The sequence below is a fragment of the Globicephala melas genome, chromosome 17 (assembly GCF_963455315.2).
Source record: "Globicephala melas chromosome 17, mGloMel1.2, whole genome shotgun sequence".
Lineage (NCBI taxonomy): Eukaryota > Metazoa > Chordata > Mammalia > Artiodactyla > Delphinidae > Globicephala > Globicephala melas.
The window spans coordinates 73,523,224-73,549,248 of record NC_083330.1 but is presented as its reverse complement, the minus strand read 5'-3'; the positions used below and the strand labels follow the sequence as shown (position 1 = coordinate 73,549,248).

Genomic DNA, 26,025 nt, shown 5'->3' with positions numbered 1-26,025 from the left:
GTATAAAACGGATGACTAATAAGAACGTGCTGTATAAAAAAATAAATAAAATTAAATTTAAAAATTAATAAAAAGAAATAAACAACGAGCATTTACTGAGGGACTACTATATGTTAGGTGGTAGTATAAAAGAATAAACAAAGACTTAAAGTTAGCGAGAAGTCTGACGTGAAAACGATATACAAACAAGTAACTACCAATTGTGGAAAGTGCAGGCACTGTGAGAGGCCATCATCAGAGCACAGGAGTTGGACACGGGGAGGTTGGCAAGAATATCTTCTAAGACGCAGGAGGACAAGCGTCTTCCCTAAAGCAGCTGTGACGTAGATTAACTGGAGATCAAACAGTTATTCATGAAGAAGTGAGCCGTGTTTACCGTGTGAATGCAGGGAATGACGATGAACGAACGAGATCCCGGGCGCCTGGGTTCATGGAGATGCTGCTCCCTCAACAAGGGTCCTGGGAGGAACAAGGCCCCTGCGGGCCACACCACAGCCTGCACAAAGCTGCGGGCCTGTACGGAGGGACTCAGGAAGGGGCCCTAGAGAGAGCTCGGAGGAGCGGCAGATCTAGTAGTCACTAACACACAAATGTCACGTGAAATGACGGCAATGGACAAGATTTTTCAGAGACAGTAAAATAAAACAACCAGACTGAGTGTTTGGGGAACACGCAGCTACAGTTGTCCCTCGGTATACACGAGCGATTGGTTCCAGGACCCCCTCGGAACCAAAATCCACAGACGCTCAAGTTCCTATATAAACCGGATATGTAGTTATATCTGCATATAACCTACACATCCTCCCTTGTATTCTAAATCATCTCCAGATTATTTATAATAACTAATACAATGTAAATACTATTTAAATAGTTGTAAATACAATGTAAATACTATGTAAATAGTGGCCTGCATGGGGCAAATTCAAGTTTTGCTTCCATTTTGGAACTTTATGGATCTCTTTAAAAAATATTTTCCATTTATGGTTGGTTGAATCCGCAGATGCCCAACTTGCAGATAATGGAGGGCCGAGTGTACTTTGCTTGTGTGTTTTCTTTGTATGTGGAGCCTAAAGCAATTTATAAAAAATGACTTCACTTTAGAAATTCATATGTAAGTTGGGCTCGGCCAGCAAGCATCAAACATGTCCTTTTGTGTAATTACAACGACGTTTTGAATTGCTAAAGTGCTCTCATTGAATATATTCTGGTTACACTAATTATTTGTCAGCTATTTAATTATTTGGACATAAGTAATGAATGAATGTCATTCTGGGAAAGAGGTGCTTCTTATTCTCGAAAAAGAGATGTGAAGTTACTGTAATTATATCCTATTTTACTAAGTTAAAAGTGGAGCAGAAGGTCCCAGTTTGTACTCAAATGGTTGAAAACAGATCCATTATCTGTTTTCTTCCTTTTTGGAAAAAAGCTAATCGTGTTGAATTGCCTTGTATTCTTAGAGTTATTCTCAGAAGACTAGTGTTCATGGAGCGGTGGTGAGCCTATACTATTCAAATGGCTACTGTGTGTTACATGTACTTTTGTGATAATAACGTTTCTCACAGTGGAACAGATTTGCTAACAGATGTTCTTCTCAATGACACATACTCAGGGAATATTCTGTGACAGTGACTCCGATGAAGAACAGCTGGCTCAGATGACATTGTAAATGATCAAGTTATCTTCACCAACTCACCTTGAGAAAAATCAGTCCAATTTCAATAGGCACAACATTCCGACAAGAAAATACCTTTAAGTTATCAGGCTTTCTTGCTTGGGCTAATAGGGAACATTTTTATAATGGGCAGATTATAACTATTTACTAAGAATAATATTAACATATACCATACACTGAGTTTTTTCTTGGGCCTAAAGCTGTATTGAAATACCTTCATTTTAGTATACATAATCTGAAGAACACTGAGTATTTTAAGGGCTGAAATGTACACTTTCTCAAAAAAGCACCAGTTGTGGCAGGATTTGAAAGAACAGGTTTCATCCCCTTTTTTGTTTAAATAAGCAACTGATATGATTTCTTTGCATCTTTTATTCTGGAAATAATGGCCTCAGATACTAAATGTTAAATCAGAGTTAAAATAAGTAAACTGAATTGGTTAGATATAACCAACAAGTTCTATAGAAACAGCACATTTATTACGACAAATGTATTTCAAGGAAATCATTAAAAATTGTATTTTTGAGTTCCAAAGGAATGACAAGCCTTTTTTAGAGATACAGATGCTCGGAAATTCTTAAACAGTGAAAGCGCTTTTTTTTTTTTTTTTTTTTTGCCTATCAATGTAATAATGCTTTGCTTATTATTATTTTTTAAATCCTAACCCATCCCATTCTTCCTAATGGTTCTCAGTTTCCATTTTCCTACTTAAGGTAGCTTTTAACCAGAGAATTATTAAACTGCAAGGGACCACAGTGGTTACATAATCTCCTGCCATCCTTTGCTGCACTCCTGATGACAGCAGGGTACAGGATCTGCTGCACTTTCCCCAAAGGTGAGGAGATCTTATCAACTCAGCTCGCAGAGCGCTGGTTTCAAACAAGCACAGGCTGTTCAAGATAGAATACAGGCCTTGCGTCGTGAATCCCGCATCTGCCCCTTCTGTATCATCCTTGTGACGTGAGGAAAGACACTAACTTCCCACACCTGAAATTCTCACCTGTACAATAGGATCACAATACCTCCTCTCTGAGTGGCTGTGAGAACAACACGACATGACATATAAGAAAGTGCCTCATGGAGAGCAGTTTCTCATTAAATGTTACGTCCTTCTTGAAAGTTCATTCTCATACTGAGATCAGACTTATAACGCACGACTCCGTTATTTTCAGGAGCTACACAGAATCGGTCTTACGTCTTTGTAACCTGCAACTGCCCTCTGAGCACAAGAATAAGGAAGGGAAGATCTTTGTTCAAATGCCAACTATCATATTCTTCCCACGGGATGGTTACAGTAACTGACTTAGAAAAGATCAATGGCAACCTTCGTTAGGAAAACTTACCTGGTCCCTGTGCCGGGTTGTCTAGTCCAGTAAACATTTACTAAGTGCTCGCAATGTGCCAGAAACTAGGCTAGTGGCTAGAGACTAATTACGAGACACAGTGCCTTTCCTGACAAGTCTACAATCTTCTGAGAAACAGACGCATACTAAGTGAAGGTTGCACTACGCAGCGACATGCTAATAAGTTAGATATAAACCGCTAAGTGACTAAAAATGACAAAGCACACAGGAGGCATTTGGGGTGGGTTCTCCACAGGCGGCAATTTTTAGAAACTCGGTCTTGAGAATATTCATCCATTCAGCAAACATGTACTAAGGACCGACTATGTGCTAGACGTTATACTAGGTGCTGAGAATATAAAGGTGGGTGCAGGGGTGGGGTCGGGGGTCCCTACTCCCATGGAGTTTACAGTCTAATTTATGATTATTCCAGTCCAATGGAATAGGTATTTTAGTAGACTCTAAGAAGACCAGCTTCAACTTTCCCACTTGCCACGTGAATGAGTAACCATTCTTGGGGGTGGGGGGTTCCAGGACCCAGGCTAAGTTGGATATTTTGTAGTATACCCACATGATCTAAAATCCTAGAAATAAGCAAATAAACAAAATAATTTTTTAAAGGTTTTCTTTCTCCTTCCCATGCTGCAAAGCTAAGCGTACAGTGCGAGTAATCTTTAGAATCTCAAACGGTTAAGACGAATGGCAAATGCTAAGCAAGACGGCCAACGTGGCCGTCTGTGATTTGAAGGCAACGCTGTGGTGTGGCAGAATGAGTACGAGCTGTGCTGGAAATGCAGCCTCAGGGACAACGCGCGCCTGGGAAGGGCCAGGCGTGAGTGTGGGCTCACGCGATGCAGGCTGCCTTTCTGCTTAGAGCCCTCCAGCCCTCGTCTGCTAATGACAGGACACATATTCTTCTGCACGGCCACCATCCCACTAGCCGCGGTAGTGGATGGGAAGGGGTGTTATTAACTCAACAGAATACTTTGCAGATCGACTGTTTTCAGGCCTTTGCCATCACATATCAATAAAACTCAGAGCTAAACACAGAAAAACCAAGTGCCTTGAATTTCTCTTCCTTTTGCTCCCCTCGACTTTAACCTTTCAAGAGATTTTTATTTGTATTCATCTAATTTCATTCAAGACTCACCGGGGTATACACACTGAGACAGAGGATGTGTGTGTCTGGTTCACACTGTAGGAGTTCAATCGATCTTTGCTGAGTGGAAAGATGAATTAATGTATGGAAAGAAGGCACTAGCTCTTTCTGAGACGGGTGGATTGGTGGATTTAGCCAAAAAAAGCTAAGTACCTTGCCTGGCTTGTACCATGTTTATAGCACAGGGGGGCCTAGGATCCAGGTTTCCCACACCCCCTGCCTTGGCGATTACGGCGACACCATCCAGCCACATCTACAGCACCCAAACCTGAGAGAACTCAAGGCAGGCCGAGGTGGGAAAAAGCAGACACCGGGCCACCTCAGAGGAATTTCACAACGTTTCCTTTCCCTCAGTCTCTGCTACTCTCATGAGACTCGGCCTTTGTGGATGAATCTGAGGCACCACCGCCAGCTTGCTAAGAACACTAGTAAACAGGACCACGTCCAGCTGTAAAGAACACAGAGCCGAGACACAGACACAGCCTTCCCCAAGCGAACAGCCCGATGGTGAAGCTGCCCACATGGCACTGATTTTCAGAATATAATTCGCTGCGCTCCCAGCGCGCGCTCTGCCAGTGCAAAGGGGTGCAGCTCTCCGTCCCTGCCCCGCCAGCGGCCACAGTCACGTGGGAGACTGCGGTGATGCTCAACAGGCCAGCTCTTGCCTCCCATGAGCTGCCCTAGTAACAGCTGACCTAAGTCTGCAAGGACAGACAGGAAACAGTCGGATGAGGGGGAGGAGGACTCGAGGCCGAGGCTGCTACACGAGGAAAGTTCTGGACGCCTAAGAGGACGCAGCCCATTTAGGGAATTATAAGAAGTGCAGTACGACCAGGACGAAGACTCAGCTCCTTCGGTGGCTGCAGATGACACTGAAGAAGTTGTCTGTGGCCCAGGGATTACTGCAAGTTCCAGAAACTGTGCCAAGAGGTGCTGAGTTCCTAGCAGGAGACCTCCATTAAAGGGAGGCATGGAAACCTACTGGTTCTGGCATTTCAGGCCTGTCACTGCTTCCCCCTTCTTTGACAACAGTTCATATACTCTTTCTTTAATACTTTCAATTACTAATACGAAACATCTATCCAGTACTCATCTTCCTCATTTATGTTAACCGGAAAGTTACAGTAAGAATCCCAGGGGTTCTGTATTCTTGGTAAAGATTCCGCCCTCCCCACCCCCTGCCGCCCATTTTCCATGGATGTATTTTCTTTCTCTTATGCTAAATAAGTCTATGAACCATATCAAAGAATTATGGAATGATAAATGGAAAAACTGATAATCCATTAATTAAAAAAACTGGGAACTTTTATTTTCTTCACTGAAAAGAATTTCCACTAAGAATCGGTATTCAGCAGCACAGCTTAAGAGGAAACGCTTAAGGGTAAAAACAGCTTGGTGTACGTAGGCAACTGCTTTTTGAATGACTGCATCACTCAGAGGCAACCTGCAGAGGACCGTGGCCCAATGCTACGCTACACGCCTGGCGGGCTTGCCCACACGCCTCCTTGACCCTGGTCCTGAACCTCGCCACCACCCAAACTCATCTTCCATATCTGAGGTTTAAGTTATTTGACGAAAGAGGTTATTTCTTTCACATTTTCTGTGCCTCTGGTACCAAGTACTTATTTAGCACTCAATAAACGTTTGCTAAAGAGCTAAAGCAAGGTGAGGGATATCGGTCACAACACCCGACGCTATGTCTGGGTCACAGATCATCAGAACACCTCCACTTACATAATCTCCATAGGTCTCTTGTGTCGGGGGCGGCGGTGGAGGTCTGTACCCAGTTGGGGGGACGCCTCTTGCTCTGGGAGTGAGAAGTCCTCTTCCTCGACTCACTGGCCCTCGGGTGGAAAGGATTCCTCTGGAAGTCGGCGTCCCTCGCGGTACCCCGACTCCCACTGGCCGGGCCGCGACTCCTCCCCTCCCCCTGCAAGCAAAAGGGTCAAATTAGCAACACTCGTGGTATTCTCTAGCATTCCACTGTGCGCATGCATTTATACCTCACAAAAATCGGTGTCCCGTAATTCTGTAAAAAGAAATAAGGAAACCACGTGCAAAGTGAAAACTAAAAGCAAATGAGAAACAGGCACCTACCTAAAGGAAGGAAATTAAGTCATTTAGGCAGCTCGTCCAGCAACAATAAAGATGGTAACATCAAAGAAACCCCAGGAGTCAGGGTCTGCCTGGGACACAGGATAGGAAACTGACATCTGGGGAGGCTGCATCTACTGAGCACTCCATCACGTCCTGCCAGGGTCACAGCCAACCCTCACTCCAACACTGTGACCTGGGCCTTACCTGGCTTGTCTGCGGACAAGGAAACGGAGGCCTAAACAGGCCTTAAGACTGTCTGAGAACACACAGCTGGCACACCCGGGACCAAAACATATCAGATTCCACGAGAGAGGGAATAAAATGAACCTTCCCAAAGAGTGTACCTACTACCTAGGGACTGAAAGCATCACTCTTAGGTTAAATAAACACATATATTTTCTGAAGTAGAATTCAACATATTCATGTATTTCTAACATAAAATATGAGACTTCCAAGTCAGAGAGGAAGGCAGGAGGCAGAAGAGCCCAACATAAGGTAAAACTTGAGGAAGTGTGCAAGTCCCATGAAGAAATGAGGACAGAAGTTCGGCTTCGCCAGAAAATAAAGGCATAGCCTGACCCACCTCCTGTGGACAATGTCCTCCAAACAAGGAGAACCAAGTAGATAATGAGGCTGCCTACAGACCAGTTCTCTCTTCTTCTCTTGTTTGATTGGGATAGCAAATACACAGCTGAAAGCTCCAATTCCACAAACTCGTTCTTTGAAAGGATCAATAAAATTAATAAACCTCTAGACAGGCTAAACAAGAAAAAAACAACAATATCATAAATGAAAGAGGGGTCATCACTACTGACCTCAAGGACATTAAAAGATAAAAAAGGAAGATGATGAACAAGTCTAGGCCCACAAATTTGTTAACTCTGATGAACTGGACTAATTCCTTGAAATATACAAATGACCAAATCTCCTATAAAGAGAATTAAATAATCTGAATAAACCTATGTTTATTAAAGAAATTTAATCAATAATTAATAATCTTCCAAGAAAGAAAGCACCAGACCCAGAGGTTTCACTGGCGAATCCTATCAAATACTAAAGGAAGGAATGATATCAGTTTTCCACTCTCTTCCAGAAAATCAAATCAGAGGAAACATTTCCTAACTCATTCTCTGAGGGTGGCCACTGGACGTGCCTCCTGAAAATTATTTCTACATTACTAGTCAGAGGCTGAGACTGGCCTGGGCCACCGGGGAAGACAGAAGTGACCGGCTTCCACTTGGTCTTGAGCCCTTATGGGGACCTGTCACAGGAGGTGTCTCCCAAGATTTTTTCTCTAAGTCCACCTGTGGAAGCCACAACTGGTCAAGGGGCTGGGAGACAGAGAGGCCGAGGAAGGGTGGCAGGGAGCTGAGCAAGGTGGTCTCTGACATCCCGAGGAAGAGACATGTGGTCCAAGGGGAGGGAGGCAAAAGGCATTAAAGACATTATACAATGAAACAAACAAGCAAGCGGACCATAAATCGGTATCTCCCATGAACAAAGACGCAAAAATCTTCAAAAACAGCAGCAAATTGAATTTAATAATGTATTAAACACGTCACGACCACATGGGATTTGTTCCAGGTATGAAAGGCTGCTTCAGCATTAGTGAAAATCCATGTGACCAGCCTGCCAAGAAGGCTTACGAAGAAGAATCGTAAGGTCACATAAAGCAGAAAAGGCGTTTAATGAAATGCAACGTCATTCACGATAAAGACTCGGCAAACTAGGAACGGAGGTAAATTTACTCAAGTTAAAAAAGAACATCTACAAAAACCTACAACTAACATCATATTGAACGGTGAGAGACTGAATGCTTTCCCCTTAAGATTGGGAACAAGGCAAGGATGCCCAGCCTTACCACTCCAATTAAAACTGTACTAGAGGAAGACATATGGGAACATATGTTTATGTATGACTGATTCACTTTGTTGTAAAGCAGAAACTAACACACCATTGTAAAGCAATTATACCCCAATAAAGATGTTAAAAAAAAAAATCACTCTAAAAAAAAAAAAAAAACTGTACTAGAAGTCCTACCTAATTCAATAGGACAAGAAAAGGAAATAAAACTTTTAAGATTGTGCAGGAAGAAACAAAACTTTGTCTGCAGGTGACATTTCCATGTAAGAATTCCCAAAGAATCAACCAGATCAAAACAAAACAAAGCAACCATACGAACAAACAATAAACTAGAACTAATAAGCACGTGAAACAGGTCTTGGAATACGAAGTTAATAAGTCAACTGCTTTCCTACACAGCTGCAATGAATACCTGAAATCTGAAATTTTGAAATTAGTCACTAAAACCACCAAGATGCCCTTTGTTCAATAGGTGAACAGATAAGCAAGCTGGGGTACATTCATATAATGGAATATGATTCAGCAACAAAAAGCCATGAGCTAATAGTGGTAAGTCATGTGAACAGTATGTTCCCATGATATGATGTAATAAAAATAGCATTTTATTTTTTACCTCTGCGGTTTTTGTTCCCCAAACCTATAACCCTGGGCTAATCGTGAGCAAAATATTAGACAAATCCCAAAGGAGGGACACCTTACCAAAACCTGACTGGTACTTCTCAAAACTGTCAAAATCCATGACTTTCACCTTTAGGCAACTTGCGTTATCCCTTTTTTGAGCACTGTAAGTTAGATCTTTTTTGTGTGTGTTTTCATACTAGGTCATAAAAATCGGTGCAATAAAACTGGTGGTCTAGAGCAAGGACACTGGATTCAGATCGATTTCCTGACTGTACTTATTTACCTCTGCCTTCCAATTAACATTCAAACTAATCAAGAGTCTGAACTTTCCAAGACAGTCTCCTCAGTTGTGAAATGGGATACAGAACCCATTTCTTAGTGTTATGGTGAAGGAAAAATGGCAGGACATACACGGTATTTAGCCCATTGGCTACTCAATGAATAGCAGCAACTTAGATAAATTTCAGTCTCTCTGAGCTGTACTGATAGACACTGTAATAGCTATAGTCTTCCTCACCTTTTTATCTCTGCTATACATCTAGAAAAATCTTCAATGTGATTAGCGAAAAGAGTAGTTTCTACCTATGGTACATCTAACTCATCTGTGATATTTCAGTCAACCTGTGTGTATTCAAACTAAAGAAGCCTCTGGCTTCTTTACCTAATACCCCATCTCTGCCGTCCAAGGTACTATATCGATCACAAAATATTCAGTATTTCAATAAATTCATGTCTTTTACCACACGGAAAGACATTATATTTAAGAAGCTCACCATTCTTTCTTATCATCATCGACATTGTCAAGCTATGTGCCCACTGGGTATATGGAATCATACTAAAGAATCCGTTATAGAATTTTAGACAAGTCATTTGATATATGTAGCTCGGGATACTTGTCTACAAAAGACACTTTGAAGATTCGTTTTTAAGAGTTTCAAATCCCACGGGAATGGTGTCGAGCAGCACGGTCTTAGTACTGCCGTTAAGTGGTCTCTGGTGAGAGGAAGGCACGACGCAGTGACAGGCCAACGTGAAGGTCCCGCTGCACTGCCTCGTGCTCACTCAACGCTACAAATGAAGTTCAGGGTAGAGCTGAACAGCAGGGCTCATAACATGGGATGAGAACAGAAAAGTGTCTGGGAGATGACATTTATAACGACAATCAATGGGAACGTACTTATTTTTTACTTGAAAGGTTGATTCAAATTGATAGGATTGGGTGCTACACCGCTCAGAACGGGGATAAGGGAAAAGCAGAAACATAACACATCTGAGTAGAAAGTTTCATAAGCAAAGGGGTGTGACTGTAATGGTTCTTTCTGTTTGCATTTTTCAGCAGGGTGACCTTGGTTTCTGGTTTTGAAACTCAGATGTGAAAATAATTGAGAAAAGTTTTTTCCATGGAAAGAGTGCTTTGGATGATCAATAACTTCTTGCGTTCAGTCAATTAGGAACTAATTATTCAGTTTATATATTAATAGGAGGTTTTAGGCTATGATGAAAAGGCATGTGATGTGGGTTCCAGCACACCCACACTCAAACTCAAATCTAGTCCTGTCGTCACTGGGCTGCTGAGCCTTGGTTTTCCCATCGACAAGTCCAGTTAATAACATCTAGCTCTTGCAGAACGGCTGTGAGGTTTCCAACCACATCAGTGACTAAGCTGAAACAGGCGCTCAGCAAGCGGTAATTACCGTGTGGATTTCTACCTGGACTCTGTCCTGACGCTGTCCTTTTGGCTGCTAACCGAAGGGTGAGGAGAGAGAGGAGACAGAAGGTGCATCTCGCGTTTGTGCTCATGTCGTCCATTCAGCAGCAGCGCATTTACGTACGTTTCATACATGTAGCAACAGTGACGCAGTGTGGTACACAGTAAGGGTATATATACCACACTGTCTGGCCTTTGTCTATATATATATTTTTTTGCGGTACGCAGGCCTCTCACTGTTGTGGCCCCTCCCGTTGCGGAGCACAGGCTCCGGACGCGCAGGCTCAGCGGCCATGGCTCACGGGCCCAGCCGCTCCGCTGCATGTGGGATCCTCCCGGACCGGGGCACGAACCCGTGTCCCCTGCATCGACAGGCGGACTCTCAACCACTGCGCCACCCTGTCTATATATTTTATGAGAAGCAAAAGTATATGATAAAAACAATGAATTTCGTGGAATTAGCTCAAGCTAGCTCCAGCATTATCAGCTGGGTGACCCTGGGAAACACAGGGGATGCCTGGGCCTCAGGAAGAGAAAGGTCTACAGCTGATCACAGAGGGGGTGCCTGCTGGATCCAGTGTCAAGGTCTAGCCGGTCTCACAGTAAGAATAAGCTTTCCCAGAGATCCATCCGAGGACCCATGCTTGATGCGCTAATGACCTGAGGGCTAATTTATTTTCCTGTAGGATCCCTAAGACTTGTGACAACTTTCCTTCACTTCTCTGAAAGCTTAATCACTGAGATATTTTTTTTTTTCTTGACAGAGGTTGACAAGGGAACGAGAAGCTGGACAGAAGGGAAAGGTAAACGCAGCCTATGGTCATAATCCCTCAGAACAAACGTAAGAAGCCATCGGGGCTGATGGAGACTAGAAGTTCTGAATAGGAGACTCTGGCAGCTCTCTGTCTCACCACCTTTACAGATAATCTGAAGCACGGTGCTAGGGCCGTGCTTCTCCTCTCACACGTTACTGTGCACGCACATCACCTGGGGCCTGGTTTCGGGGCAGAGTCTGCATCAGTACATCTAGGCTGGGGACTGAGACTCTGCATTTCAAGTGCTGCCTTGGGTAGCTTGGATCCAGAGGTTATAGACTTGTTATGAAACCTGTCGGTTATCTCTTTTCTTTATTCTGCAAACCATCCAACCTTCAATGCAATTAAAAAAAAAAAAAAAGACTAAGTGTTACGTTATCCTACATTGTACACAGTCTGTAAGAAATCCAATGCAATCTGTTTCTTCTCCAACAAGTTACAAACTGGTTACTAGTAAAACTGTTGACCACATAAGACAGTGTGAGAGAGTCCACCCTCTTAAAAGTACAAGAAACTTACCGTTTCATCCAGGGACGTAGCCCCTGAAAAGAGACAGCTCACTCCGTACTCTGAAGCCTGTCACTGTCTTCCAATTCTGATTGTTAGCATGTTTTTACTTTTTTTCCTTATAAACAAAAATAGCAAAAACCTTTATCATTTCTAAGTATCAGCCTTACTTCTGCCTTCTGGGACTATGCCACACAAGTCTTCTTCCTCTGTGATGATGGTGAAATTGATAATAAAGGAGTGAAGAAGAGATGTGCAATTTGCCCAGGGACTGATCAAATATCTGTGCTACAGGAATTCTATTTTTAGTGAGGGATCATTTTGAGTAATCAGAAAAGGAATCATGCCACAGTCTGGGCTCCGATGGGACATTTAAAAAATTAAGTAGGATATGGATTAATGTGTGCTCAACGTCCTATCTCCATTTTACAGACGAAGAAACTAGGCTTAGAGAGGGAAGTTCCCTGAGACCACGCAGCTAGGAGGGGCTGGGGGTGACTCTGATTTTCCCATAACCACACCCTAACTCCAGGCAGATGGCCCAATTTTTCCTGCTTTCAAGCCTTTGCCCCTCTACGCAGGATGACTGCCCTCTGGCACTACCCTGCCTTATTACTTTTCCTTCATCCTAAGTGTGTTTGTACCCACGCTCCCCATCCAGGATGATCTGTGCTATCGTTTCTGCTTCCGCTTCACTTTTCCTCATAACCCTCGTGCTCTGTTTCAGCCATTCTGCCATAACTACTTGTTTCTCTGACTTTCCCCTTAAAAATCCCAGAATGTCAGGACAATGACTTGGTCATCATCTCTGCAACTTCAATTTGTCAAGGAAAGAGCTCAGGAAAATGTGTGACATTAAATGACCTAACACCAGAAACTGACTGATGGCCAAAGAGGAAAAAAATTGATTAAAACTTCTGAAGAGCCAGGGTGGGGAGGGGAGGGCAGGGGAGGAGATGCCCACTGCACCGGAAACACTCACTGGGCTCCTTCCACCCTCCAGGGCTGCAGACTGACAGCGGCGCTTGCTTGACATTATTCTAGGAAAAGTCAGTTGGCCTGATGGGTATCCAAGCCTTCCTTCAGCCGGCACTGGAGTCGACAGGAGGACCGGGAACCCACACCCGGCTTCGGGCTGCGCGGATGCACCGTAAGCAGGAGAACCGTGCTCAGCGGCTTTTCTCACGTGTCTGTTCCAGGCTGCACTTAAGTTACAAGTTCTTGTCAGAAGTTTTCTCGCTGTTTGGCACATTATTTGCCTCAGTTATTGCCTTCCCAAAGCCTATTAAGGTGATTTTAAAAGAAAGCACACGTTTTTCTCCTTTTGCCTCCCCTTAATCAACCCCAGCGTGGCTGCACTAACACACACTCAGAGAGCATGTGGACCCAAGGGAGTGAATGCTGAGGACTGAGGGGCAGTCCAGGTCTCACGGCAAGAGAAGCAGAGAAGCTCGTGTCCAAGGAAAGTCCTCTAGTGTCTGCCCGGGGCGCGGGGCACGTGTGTGGTCAACCACTGTCAGGGTTTTAAGAAAGGCACGGACAGTAGACACAGAGTTGGAAGGAAGGAGAGGAGAGTGACTGTTCTGACAGGTCAGGTGGTACAAGGTCCTCAGAAGGTAAATCCAGGAGGCAATCATATAGTTTACATAACATCCCAAATTAATGGGTTTTTAAAATTGGAAATTCTTGTAATTTTGGCTAATAGAAAAAGAAATACCATTTTCCTATATCCAGCCTTCCCTTAATGATAAAGAAGGACTTTTTAATAGAGATTGGTAGAATAATATAAATCATATCATATGCTGGTGAAATATTTATGGCCCATATATTAACTATTCAGCTTTCCCGATAACACTTCTCACATACTGCGGAGAAGAATGGATCATTTTCTGTCATTAAAACAATCTTTAGCATCTGTGATACTATTCATAATCCATTTTAAAAAGAGAATAGGTACCATGTGAAAATCTGTGTGGATGAGAAAATGAGAGTGACCGAGTCCCATCTGATCCCCTGGTTTGGGGAAGTCACGTGCTCTGCCCAACAGGCAGAGCAACTGTGGCTACCTAATATTTATCACAGCAGCTGCTGAGATGCCGGTTTTACAAAGATACGATGTCACTGAAATCAGTGGGGCATGACCTAGTGTTAAAACAATAAATGATTAACTTAAGCTGATAGTTTCATTCAGTGTCTGAAAGCTGCCGGTTACTGCAGTGGTCCCATGAAATTTTAAACTCTCCACGGCAGCCCTGTGAGCGTGAGGCAGCATCCCAGCGCCCTGGCATACAGTCTGGGAAGTGCAATCATAAGATCTAACATGGGGTTGCAGTCCAAGAAAAGAAGAGATAAGGGGAAGGCAAACTCTTTAAAGAAACTGTAGCTGAAAATTTTCCCCATCTGATGAAAGCTGATAAAAGCCGCGTGAATGGGTCAGCCTCATGTCCTAGGTTGAAACAAAACCACCACGTTCGGCACCCAGTGCTGGTGAATGCGTACTTACTACTTAGAAAGACAGGCTTCATCTGCTTTGTTCACTTTTTCTTCCTGCTCTTTCTGGTAACACATGCAGGGAGAGAACACTGCATGCTACTTGGGGAAAGGGCCAGATGGGCCAGACAAGGCCAGTGGAGAAGCAACACAGAACTAGCCAGCTGTTCTGAAGAGGGGAAAGGAAGGGAGCATCCTGGAGGGCTCAAAACTGTCCAGCCCAGACCACCAGGGCAGCAGGCAATATATGCGGTGGAGACCCTACGAGGAAAACCACAGAGCTAAACAGAGAGTTTGCTTGGAGTGGCGTCAGTCCTAATCTTCCCTGATGTGTTCTCTGCTGGGGTCCGTGCGGGGAGTTAGGGAGGTGACGTACCACAGGGCTGCACAGGGCAGAACGGAAGTAAAGAAACTTCCTTATCTCCTAAGTTAAAAAGGAGTAAGTTTAGTCCTCTCATTTGAAACTGAATGAAAAGGTTTTATTAAAATACTTATTTCTCCCTTCTGCAGGATTTACTTTTAGATCATTTACATCTTTCAGCAGAGAGCTACCCTGAAGTGATACCAGTGGGGAACATTCATGAAGATTCCAGTAATGACTTGTTCTGCTGTGAAATTCCAAAGTGGTGCTGTCCATGTGACCATTCCCAAAAAGCTGATCCCCTGGTAATCTAGTCACGTGACAGACAAGAACTACACTAACAAAAAAATGTTGTAAATGGTCCACACTTGATCAGAAGAGTCTAAAGAATTTGCGATTGTACTGTATTCACTCAACATGTATTTACTGAGTGATTCCTATATGCCAAACATTATGGACACAAGTGCCTTTAAGGTTTTACATAATACTGAGGAGTAACCAATGAAAAACTGAACAAGTCAGAAAGGTAAATTCAGTTTGGTAAGTGCTACCATGTAACCAAGAAGGGTGCTGTGGGCTGGCTTCCGGGTTATGGGGGCGGCCACTTCAAACAAGGCAACCAGCAAAGGCTTCTCTGACATGGTGCCTGTGTGTGTTGAGAACAGGATGCTGAGGGGCAGGCAGGCAACTGCAGACAGGCCTTCCAAGGAGGAGGAGTGAAGGCAAAGGACAGGGAAAGGAACGAGCTCGGCCTGTTCAAGGAACAGAAGGGAGACCAGTCTGGCTGGAGTGCAGGGTGGAAAAGGTGATCAAAGAAAAACAGGTTTAAGGCTTATTTCAGAGCTAAAATCAAAATGACTTACTGAGGGACTGAGTGTAGCGAGGACCTACCTATGACCGTCCAGTGGTCCCAATAAGTGCATTTGCCTTTTGTTTTATGGCTGTTTTCAGCCATTTAGATGCTGTGAATTCTAAAACCATATTTTCCTCCACTTTGGCCACTAGAAAGCTCAAAGCGTAATCTGAAGACCAATTTTGCCAACCCTACAAAATAACATGTACCTTTTTGTGTATTAATCTCACCCTTAGGATTTTTGTAATTTTCTATCCTAATTATTTTCCATATTAATTTATTTTTCTTCTGGTAGATGGACATTAACTTAGCAAGTTACTATACGTGATCTGATGAGAAAAAGTAGTAAAAATATGTCTTTTCATCATAGTTTGTATTAATTGTGCTGTAATTAATATATAAGAAAAGTGACAGAATGAAAATTCTATGGAAAAACTGCAAGGGGAGAATGAGTGGAAGAAAAAAAAAAAAAAAGATTCTGGATAAAAACAGAAGGGAAGGATCAAAGAGAGGGAGAGGCATGGTTTCTGGAACCAGACTGCCTGCATTCCAGCCAGGCTCTAAAAATCCCCAGCTGAGTGACTGGAGCAAGTAACTGACTCCTCTGGCCTTGGTTTCCTCATCTGTGAAATGGTGACTTTAGCAAAACAGTGCCCTCACAGGGCTGTTATGAGGCTTAACCTAGTTAATATCTGTAATGTGCGCGGAAAGCACTCAGTCAGTAGTAGGCACGATGTGAGTGTCTGTTAAAGGAAGTTTCAGTTCGGGATGTAAAGACAAGTAGGACTTAAACAGGTGAGAGGGTTAGAGAGCGGAACCACAGACCTGCAGACACAGGAGCAGTGTGAACAAAGGTTTGGAAGGGCAGAGCACACCCTTTAACCCAGTGGCGGTGTCGGGGGGAGGCAGGCGCTAAAGCAGGAAACCTGGCAAAGTAATGAACAAAGACCAACTGGGAGAGAGGTCTTAAGAGAAAGTACAGAAGGGCAACTGAATGCCTCTTAGAGGAACATGAATTTCACACTGTAGAAAACAGAGTATTTGAACGATCTGGTGCCACGCAAGCCCACAACCACATGGAGGGAAGGTGGCGGTGCCTGGCTCCCTGGCACGTGGGGAGCGGAAGTGCCCCGCATCAGGTGTTGCATCAGCACGAACCAGCCACTGCTCCACAGGCGAACCACTGGGTCTGAAGTGTGACCTGAACGGTAATTCCATCCCAAAATACCCACTACCAAGGCAATGGAAAAGCTCAAAATGGCAAGCAGGGTATAGGCTGCCACCAAGAGGAATAATTTTTCACCTGGGCAGATGGAGGTTATCTCTCCAGATACTACACTCCCTCAGAACAGAAAGTTTCTGCCTTCCTTGTCAATTCATAACATAACATTTTCAACTGAAGTGAAAATGAGACAACTAGATTAGAAATTACCTTCAGCAAAAATGGAAGACCTGGTCTAAGGAACAGGGCATCCCCTAAATGACGGCACTGCACGTGCTCTATTATCTATATTCTCTATCCAAGGGATATCCGTTCTGTGGAGGTTGCCTGATTTAGAGAAAAGGGCCTTTGCAGATGTGACATTAGGTCGAGAATCCTGAGATGGAAACACTACCCTGGATCACCCAGGTGGACTCTAAATACAGTCCCATGCATCCCTATGTGAGGGAGGCAACTGGAGATGCGAGAAGGCAGCGCTAAGAAGGAGACAGAGCAGAGTGCGATGGCCTCAAGTCAAGGACCGCCTACAGGCACCAGAAGCTGGGAGGGTCACCACGACGATTCCCCCCTACAGCCTCCAGGGGGAGAGCGGTCAGTACCTTGATTTTAGCCTAGTAAAGCTGATTTCAGACATCTAGCCTCCAGAACTATGACCAATTTCTATTGCTTAAAGCCACCAAATTTGTGGTAATTCATTGTAACAGCCACTGGAAACGAATATAGCAAATACGTAATTTCCTATGATTGCAAGTAAATTATTTAACAGGAGAAATGGAAATGATAGAGATTTACTGTTTACTGAACAGCTACATAAATTATTTCATTAAATCATCAGCAGCAATCCTATTATTATTAGCCTGTTTTTTACAGAGAAAACCCACCTGGTACCATGCCCAGATCTGTGTTCCTTTTACATTGCAATAACACCTGTCTGTAACTGCTCTGACAGCGTGTCGATCAGCACTCAGCAGGGGGACTCACTTTTTATTCCTCCAAAGGAACTTGGATAAATGGAAGAAACCTATTTTAAATTATTTCATGCAAAACTCTACCTGAAAAAATATATACAGTCACCAGTGAAAAAAAGTCTGTGTTACTAATTTCCACTGAGTTCTTCTGGGGGCAAAAATGCAAAAATTAAAAATAATTTTCAAATAAGTTTGAGAGTCACGTCTCAATTTATAGTTTGCTTCAATTGACTTACGAATTCATTATCATATTTTTCATGATAAAAGCAGTCGTGATTCCGAGACAGAAATAAAAATTCGGTGTGCCTGGACAAGCTTCGGAGTTTCAGATACCACAGAGCATTTACACGGCATGAAAGGACAATGAGCATCGGGACACTCACCTGGTACCTGACACTGCTCAACACTGGAGGTGCGGCAATGAACTAGCCTGGTACTGTCTGCGCTCACTGGGAAAACACAAGCTTCCACTATCTCCATTTGTGCATCAAAGCTATGACTTACATTCAAAGAATTAGGGGATTAATAACGTGAGGGTGATTAAATAAACTTATCTACAGTCATTAGCTAGTAAGTGGTACAGGTTATATTTAAGCCCAGGAATACCTCAGTCCACAGTGAATCCTCTTAATACGACACCATATTGCCTGAATGTATTCCTATAGGCTTTGTACCAATACACTGGTAAAGTCGCTTGCCCGTTAAAAAAGGAAACATTAAAACTGTTGCCATGGTACCCTATTCTAACAACAAACAGGTAAGTCAATAAATCACACCTACCTGGTTATTGCTGGGGTCGGTACACCTCTTGTACGCAAGGTAGGTTTCCCTCGAACAACTGGTACATCTGCATTTTCTGAACCACCATTCAAATATGTTAATTCCTGGAGCTGTGCTTGCCTGATTTCATCATTATAGTCCTACACAAAAGACAGAAGATAACAAAGAATTCAGGACATGAAGCAAATAATTTTTAATAGGGAAAAAAAAGGTAAGGAAAATAGTTAAATTCATAAAACAAGACTTGAGTTTGCTGAAATGAAAATTTATCAATAAATTGTTGTAAAAAGAAAAAAAAAAACCAGTATTTTTCCCCTAAACTAGAATTTTCTACAGTCAGCCATATCTCCTTCTGCTGTGCATACTTTCCAAGTGAAATATTTATAATAAAATTAAAATGGCACGTAACTGATATATGGCATTATTATTTACAACCCAATCAACTAGTAGTTACAGAGAGCCTAGTTTAGCCAGAACTATCTAAAGAAAGAAGAACGAAGTTGGAAGACTGGTATGTTCTCATTTCAAAACTTACTATAAAGCTACAGTAATGGAGAATGTATGGTACTGCCTTAAAAGATAAACATAAAGATCAATGAAATAGAATTGAGAGCCCAGTTATCCATTATAGTCAATTGATTTTCAAATAGTCTCTAACAAATGGTGCTGTAACAAATGAATATCCACATCAAAAAAATAAGATGGGCCCTTTACTTTTTGCCACACACAAAAATTATATCAAAATGGATCAGAGACCTAAATGTAAGAGCTAAAACTGTAAAGCTCTTGAAAGAAAATGTGAAAGTAAATCTTCATGATCCTGTATTACATAATGATTTCTTAGCTAAGATACCAAAAGCACAAATGAAAAAACAGTCAAATTGGACCAAGTCAAAGTTTAAAACTATTGTGCCACAAAAATACCATCAAAAAAGTGAAAATACAGCCCACAAAACAGAAGAAAATATTTTGAAATCCTATTACCTGATAAGCAACTTGTATTCATAATACATGAAGAACTCTCACAGCTCAATACTAAAAGGACACATAACCTAATTTTGAAAGGATAAAGGATTTGAATAGGCATTTCTCTCTAAGAAAAACAGAAAGTAAGCCCAAGAAAAGAAGCTCGACATTATTAGTTATTACGGAAATGCAAACAAAAACGACAATGAAATACCACGAACACACTCCCTAGGATAGCAGTAATCAAAGAGATAAGCAATATCAAGTGTTGGTAAGATTGCAGAGATATTGAAACCCTTACAACTTTCTGGTGGCAATGTAAAATGGTCCAGCCACTTCGGAAAACCACGTAGTAGCTCCTCAAAAATGCTGAACAAAGAGTTACCATATGACCTGGCAAATCCATTCCTAGGTAATACCCAAGAAAACGAAAACATATATTCATGCAAAAATGTGTGCATGAATGTTCACAGCAGCATTATTCATAATAGCCCAAAAGTAGAAACCACCCCAAAGTCCTCAACTGAGGAGTGGACATATAAAATGTGGTATATTGTAAAATGGAATATTATTCAGCAATAAAAAGCAACTTGAATGAACCTTGATAACAGTATGTTAAGTGAAAGAAGTCAGGGCAAAAGACTACACATACTGTACGTGTTTTATATGAAATGTCAAAAAAACCCAGGGAAATCTAGAGAGAGAAATTAGTGGCGATGTAAGCCAGAGGAGTGTGAGAAGGTAGGGGAGCCAAATGGGAGGGACTGCTAATGGCTAGGGAGTTCCTTTGGGGGATGATAAAAATCTAAACCAGTTGGTAGTCATGGTTACAAAACTGTGAATATACAATAATCCAGTGAACTGTATACCTTATGGGTAAACTGTATGGTATCTGAATTACATCTCCATAAAAGCTGTGTAAAAAGAACAAAAACTAATTAGTGGTTGCCGAAGGTGGGAGAAGAATGGGGAGTGACGGCTGTTGGTTACAAGGTTCATTTTGGGAGGTAATACAAATGGCCCAGCTGAGATTAGGGGGACAGCTGCAGAACTCTGCGAATATACTAAAAGGCACTGAACTGTATACTTTATATGAGTGAATTTTATGCCGTGTGATTTATATCTCAATAAAGATATTAAAAGGAAAAAACAACACACTGGAGGCAGAAACACCAGATGGAAGCACTTAAGTAATCCCAGTACGTGGTAAAGATGGCCTGGAGTAGGGAAGTGGCAGGAAGGATGGTGACAGGTAGAGATGGAGTTATTTATAATGCCTAATTTTATTAGAAATGGTAAAATATTGGATATGGGGGTATATGAGCAAAGTCAAGAAGTCTGACTGGTTTCTGGAAGGTAAGGAGAGTAACAAAGTGACATCACGATTTAATCAATTTTGTACAGGTCGAGTCTGCAACGGTCTGTAGCACACAAAAACTGAGCTGTTGTAGAGCAATCCGACATAGGGACTGGGAGTTCAGAAGTTAAAGATATGGACACAGAAGTGGGAAGGAAGGCCCCACACGTTACAGAGAAGGGTGTGTCATCCCAGCCGGCCCTTGGCAGGCTCCTGGCAGATAACCTCGGAATCCGTGGTGGGTTCTGCCTACTAACAGTATGCTCCTTACCATTTTACTAAAAACGTGTGATTAATAAATTATTTTTAAAGCACATTCTAAATACAATGTGCTACCTAAATGCTGAATATTGGCCCTGTTGAAAAGTGTTAGGAGGCAGGACATAAAATTGTATGTGGTTAAAAATTGATTCATGGGAAAAGAAGATAACTGAGGCCCTATTCAAAAATACAATTAAAAATTTAAAAAGAAAAATAAAAAAAAGAAAAGCATTGCTCTAAGTAAAGTTAGCTGATTTACAATGGTCCCACGAAAACTAGAATTAAAGCCTATTTTAAACATCAGCTGTGTAAAAATACATTACAGCAGATAGTGTAGTTAGGAGGGAAAAAAAAAAAACCCAAAAAGCAAAAAAACGGAATCTGAGTCAATCACATCTGAGGTTAAGCCTGAATTTACCCAATCGGGCTGACCAGCTATGTGATTTTAGACAACTTCTTTAAATGTGAAGTAACTGTTTCTTCTAAGGTCAGATAGACACTATTGACATACACACTGTAGTTACAATTTTATTGGTCTTTGAAATAATGTTTTTAGATCAGTAGGGAAACCAAATCACATATGGTAGCTTATAGATTAAATTATTTTTACAATTTTACATTTTAAACTAGTCACTAGTAAATTATCACTTCAACTCCCCACCTGAAAAGTGAAACTATTATAACATTAACACCAACACTATCACCAATTGTGAAGAGTAGAAAATTGATTAGAATTCTAATTAAATATGTGTAAATGGGATTTCTCTAGCCAGTAAGTTTAGGATCTATCTAAATGTGTTAGCCTGGAGAATAGGAAAAAAGTCTTAAAATAAAATCATTAAAAGTAATTTATTAAAAATTCAGTGGGTTCTCTAACTAGCCAGAGATGTACTCTTCAGACATATTTGCCCAAATATGCTAATATTTATGTCCAAGGTTAATCCTGGGATCACTGTTTGAATTATAATCTATAAGAAGTAAGTGTCCATTATTTGAAGACTAATTAAATAAATTCTGGAACACGCATATAATGAAACATTATGCAGACATTAAAAAGGATGAAGTGAAACTTTACATATGCTCGTATGGACAGAGATCCAAAACAACCTAAGTTAAAAAAAAAAAAAAATGAAAGGTTATGAGAGAGCACAGGACTTTCAGGATAACTAAGCAAGGAGCTCAGCAAAGCCTTTCCATAAAAAGCAACAATAAAGGCTGACCAAACAGTTAAAAACGACCACTTCGGGACTCTGGAAAGGAGAGTGGGAATCTGTGGCAATCTTGTGCTCCCACCCCTCCTCCCCAGCCCAGATGACGCAGAAGTTCCACTAGGATGGGGAAAGCCGTGAAAACCAGTGACGGATGTTCACGTAATTTTGAAGAAAGTGTGAAATGACTCCATGCCCAGCAGCACTGTCAACATCAGTAGCAATTCTGATAGCAAATGAATAGAGAAGACCAGTCAATCAGCAAGCCGAATAATCACGTTCTGGGTGGGGCAAGCAACAAATAGACTGGCCAAGTAGCCAGAAACTTAACAGCCTGGAGAGCCTCGATAAGCTCTCTGCACGTCTCCGCCTGCTGAAGGGAGGGCTATGCACACGTACAGCAGAGAACGGAGAAAGCTAAAGTGCCCCGCACCTCCTCGCCTGTGTACGTACAAAGGAGACACAAGGATTCCTGGCAGAAAGGAGAAGCCAGGGCAGACTGGAAAACTGAGTAGCCTTTGGATGTACTCCCCAATGCACACCCAGTTCCATCAGCAGACGGGGGAAGCCTTACTGACACAGGTGTTTGAGCACACCCTCTGACCAACCACTGGCTGATCTTTCAGCAATGCTGACCCAGAGAAAAATCCTAGCAGGCCAGGCTTCAAAATAAAAGTGAGAAGGAAAAAAATTAACAAAACTTTAAACCATGAAGGAGACAGACTTTGCAGATTTAGTCCAACTAAATTATTAAAGAAAAAAAAAGAAACCTGCAACAATAACCCTCTGGGAATAAAGTGAATCAGAATCCGATTTACTACAATACATTACTTAAAATGTAGTGTTCTCAACAAAAACCTAAGAGACATGCAAAGAAACAGGAAAATGTCACCTATACCCAGGGCAGGAAGAAACTGCCTAGGAGAGGGCCCAAATCTGGACCAGCAAAGAAAAAAAGAGATTAAAAAAATCCACAATAACTACAATGTAAAGTTAATCAGAGGAGCTCAACAGCAGATTTAAGATGGCAGAAGAATGAATCAGTGAACTTGAAGTTAATTAAAAGTATTCAGTCTGAAAAACACAGCGAAAAATGGATGAAGAAAAATGAGCCTCAGAGATCTGTGGGGCACCATCAAATGTACCAACATACATATAATGGGAATCCAGGGGTTGGGGGTGGTGGAGGAGGAAGAGAAAGGCAGAGAAATTTTAAAGAAACAATGGTTGAAAACTACCCACACATTTGAAGAAAAACATAAACCCACATATTCGCTTGAGATAAACATGTACACCACAGTCAAATAGTGGAAAATCAAAGATAAAAAGAAAGTCTGAGCAACAGCAAGAGAAAAACAACAGATTACATACAAAACCACAAAATAATTAATGACTCTTCACATCAAAAATAGTAGAGGCCAGAAAATAGAAGAATGGCCTCCTACCACATAAAAGAAAAAACCGTCGACCAAGAATTATACACAGGTATACTTCGGAAGTATTGCAGATTTGGTTCCAGACCACCGCAATAAGGCAAATATTGAAATAAAGCCAGTCGTACGAATTTTTTAGCTTCCCAGTGCATATAAAAGTTATGGTTAACACTACACTGTAGTCTATTAGTGTGCAATACCATTATGTCTTAAAAAAAAAAGTACTTACCTTAATTAAAAAATACTGCTAAAAAATGCTAACCATTATTTGAGCCTTCAGTTGAGTCACAGTAGTAACATCAAAGATCACTGATCACCATAACAGATATAAAATTAGTAAAAACATTTGCGATATTGTGAGAATTACCAAAATGTGACACAGAGACACAACGGGAACAAATGCTATTGGAAAAATGATGCCAACAGACTTGCCTGACACAGGGTTGCCATAAACCTTCAATTTGTTAAAAAAAACAAACACAAAACAAACACAGTATCTCTGAAGCACAATAAAGTGAAGCGCAATAAAAAGAGGTACGTTTGTAAGCTAAACTTTAGGATATAGGTGAAATAGACATGCCGAGAAAAAAACTTTTTTTGCTAGCAGACCTATGTTACAAAAAAGACTAAAGGAAGTCCTTCAGGCTGAAAACAAGTAACACCATATGTCAACTCTATCCGCATAAAGAAACAAAGAGCACCAGAAATGCTAGATGTGTGCTTTAACAGAAACGTCTATAAAAATACTGTACTACAAGCCAATATCCCTCATGATTATAGATGTAATAATCATTAAACTATTAGGGTTTTTTATATGTTTCCAGCAACATATAAAAGGGATTACATATCACGACCAAGTAGAGTTACACCTGGGACTGCAAAGCTGGCCTGACATCTGAAATCACAAATGCAATACGCCGTTATTAACAGAATGAAGAAGAAAAGCCACGTGAGGGGCTCAATGGACAGAAGAGCAGTTAGCACAGCCCAACACCCATTTGTGACTAAAACAAACCAACAAACCCAAACCTCTTACCACCAGGCACAGAAGAGAACTTCTTCAACGTGATAAAGGGCAGCAAAAGAAACCCCACAGTTAACATCACACTTCACGGTAAAAGACTGAAAACTAGGAAAGGGTGTCTATCCTCACTTCTACTCAACTGAAAGTTCTAGTCAGTGTAATAAGGAAGAAAATAAAATTAAATAAAAAATTAAAGGCATCAGATATGAAAGGAAGAAGTAAAGCTTTCTTTATTCACAGATCACATGATTCTGTATGTAGAAAATCCTGATAATTCCATTAAACACACACACACTGAAACTAATAAACACATTCAGCAAAGTCACAAGGTACAAACAAGATCAACTGCATTTCTATACACAAGTAACCACCTGAAAATGAAATTTAAAAAAAAAATTCCGTTCACAATATCATCAAAAAGTATATAATACTTAGAAATAAATTTAAGAAAAGAAATGCAAGCCTGGTATCCTGAAAACTATAAAACACTGCTGAGAAAAAATTTTAATATCTCTTAAAAAAATGGAGAGACATTTCGTGTTCATGGACAAGAAGGTGCAATATTGTTAGGATGGAAAATTACCCCCAAATTGACTTATAAGTTCAACGCACTATCAAAACCCTAGCAAGGTTTTTTTTGTTGTTTTTTTTGGTAGAAATTGACAAGCTGAATGTAAAATATACATAAAAATGCGAAGGAGCCAGAATAGCCAAAACAATTTTGAAGAAGAAGAACAAAGTTGCAGAACTTACACAACCGGGATTTCAAAATTTGCTATAAGGCTGAAGTAATTAAGAGTATGGTACTGGCATAAGGACAGGTATATAAATCAATGGAACAGAACTGAGAATTCTGAAATAAATTCATACATTTATATTCAGTTAATCTTCAACAATAGTGCCAAGGCAATTCAATAGGGACAGAATTGTCTTTAACATATGGTGCTGGGACAACTGGATATCTACATAGAAAAAGATATATTTAGATCCTAATCTAACACCATACACAAAAAGTAACTTCAAGTGGATCATAGAGTTCAATGCAAGAGCTAATACCATAAAACATTAAGAAGAAAACACAGCAGAAATTCTTGGCGACCTTGGGTTAGGCAAAGAGTTTTCTGGCCAGCTCAGATTCAAGGTGAAAGAAGTTCGAGCCTACCTCTTGGTGGAAGAGTGAGAAGTGATGGGGTGGGAGGACGGCTGCTGCTACCTTTGGAGAACAGAGTCTGTCCTACTTGGCTAAGCCGGCACTCCCTCGTCCACACTGAATGACCACAAGGACATTAAACCTCTCCTTGGTCTTGTCAGTTACAA

At 41.5% G+C, this 26,025-nt stretch overlaps 1 protein-coding gene across 6 annotated transcripts in view; it reads right to left on the bottom strand.

The window, feature by feature from the left end:
- The window catches only part of KHDRBS3 (KH RNA binding domain containing, signal transduction associated 3), a 179,220-nt gene that overhangs the window by 57,630 nt on the left and 95,565 nt on the right, over positions 1 to 26,025 (bottom strand). For all 6 annotated transcript variants that reach the window (XR_004043493.3, XM_030875884.2, XM_060286944.1 and 3 more), the window contains 2 exons: positions 18,460 to 18,599; positions 5,909 to 6,104 (listed from right to left, as the gene is read on the bottom strand). Coding sequence is in view for 5 of the 6 variants with exons in the window: in XM_030875884.2 (XP_030731744.1) it covers positions 5,909 to 6,104; positions 18,460 to 18,599 (336 nt within the window). In the remaining variant the exon portion in view is untranslated. The remainder of the gene's footprint in view (positions 1 to 5,908; positions 6,105 to 18,459; positions 18,600 to 26,025) is intronic.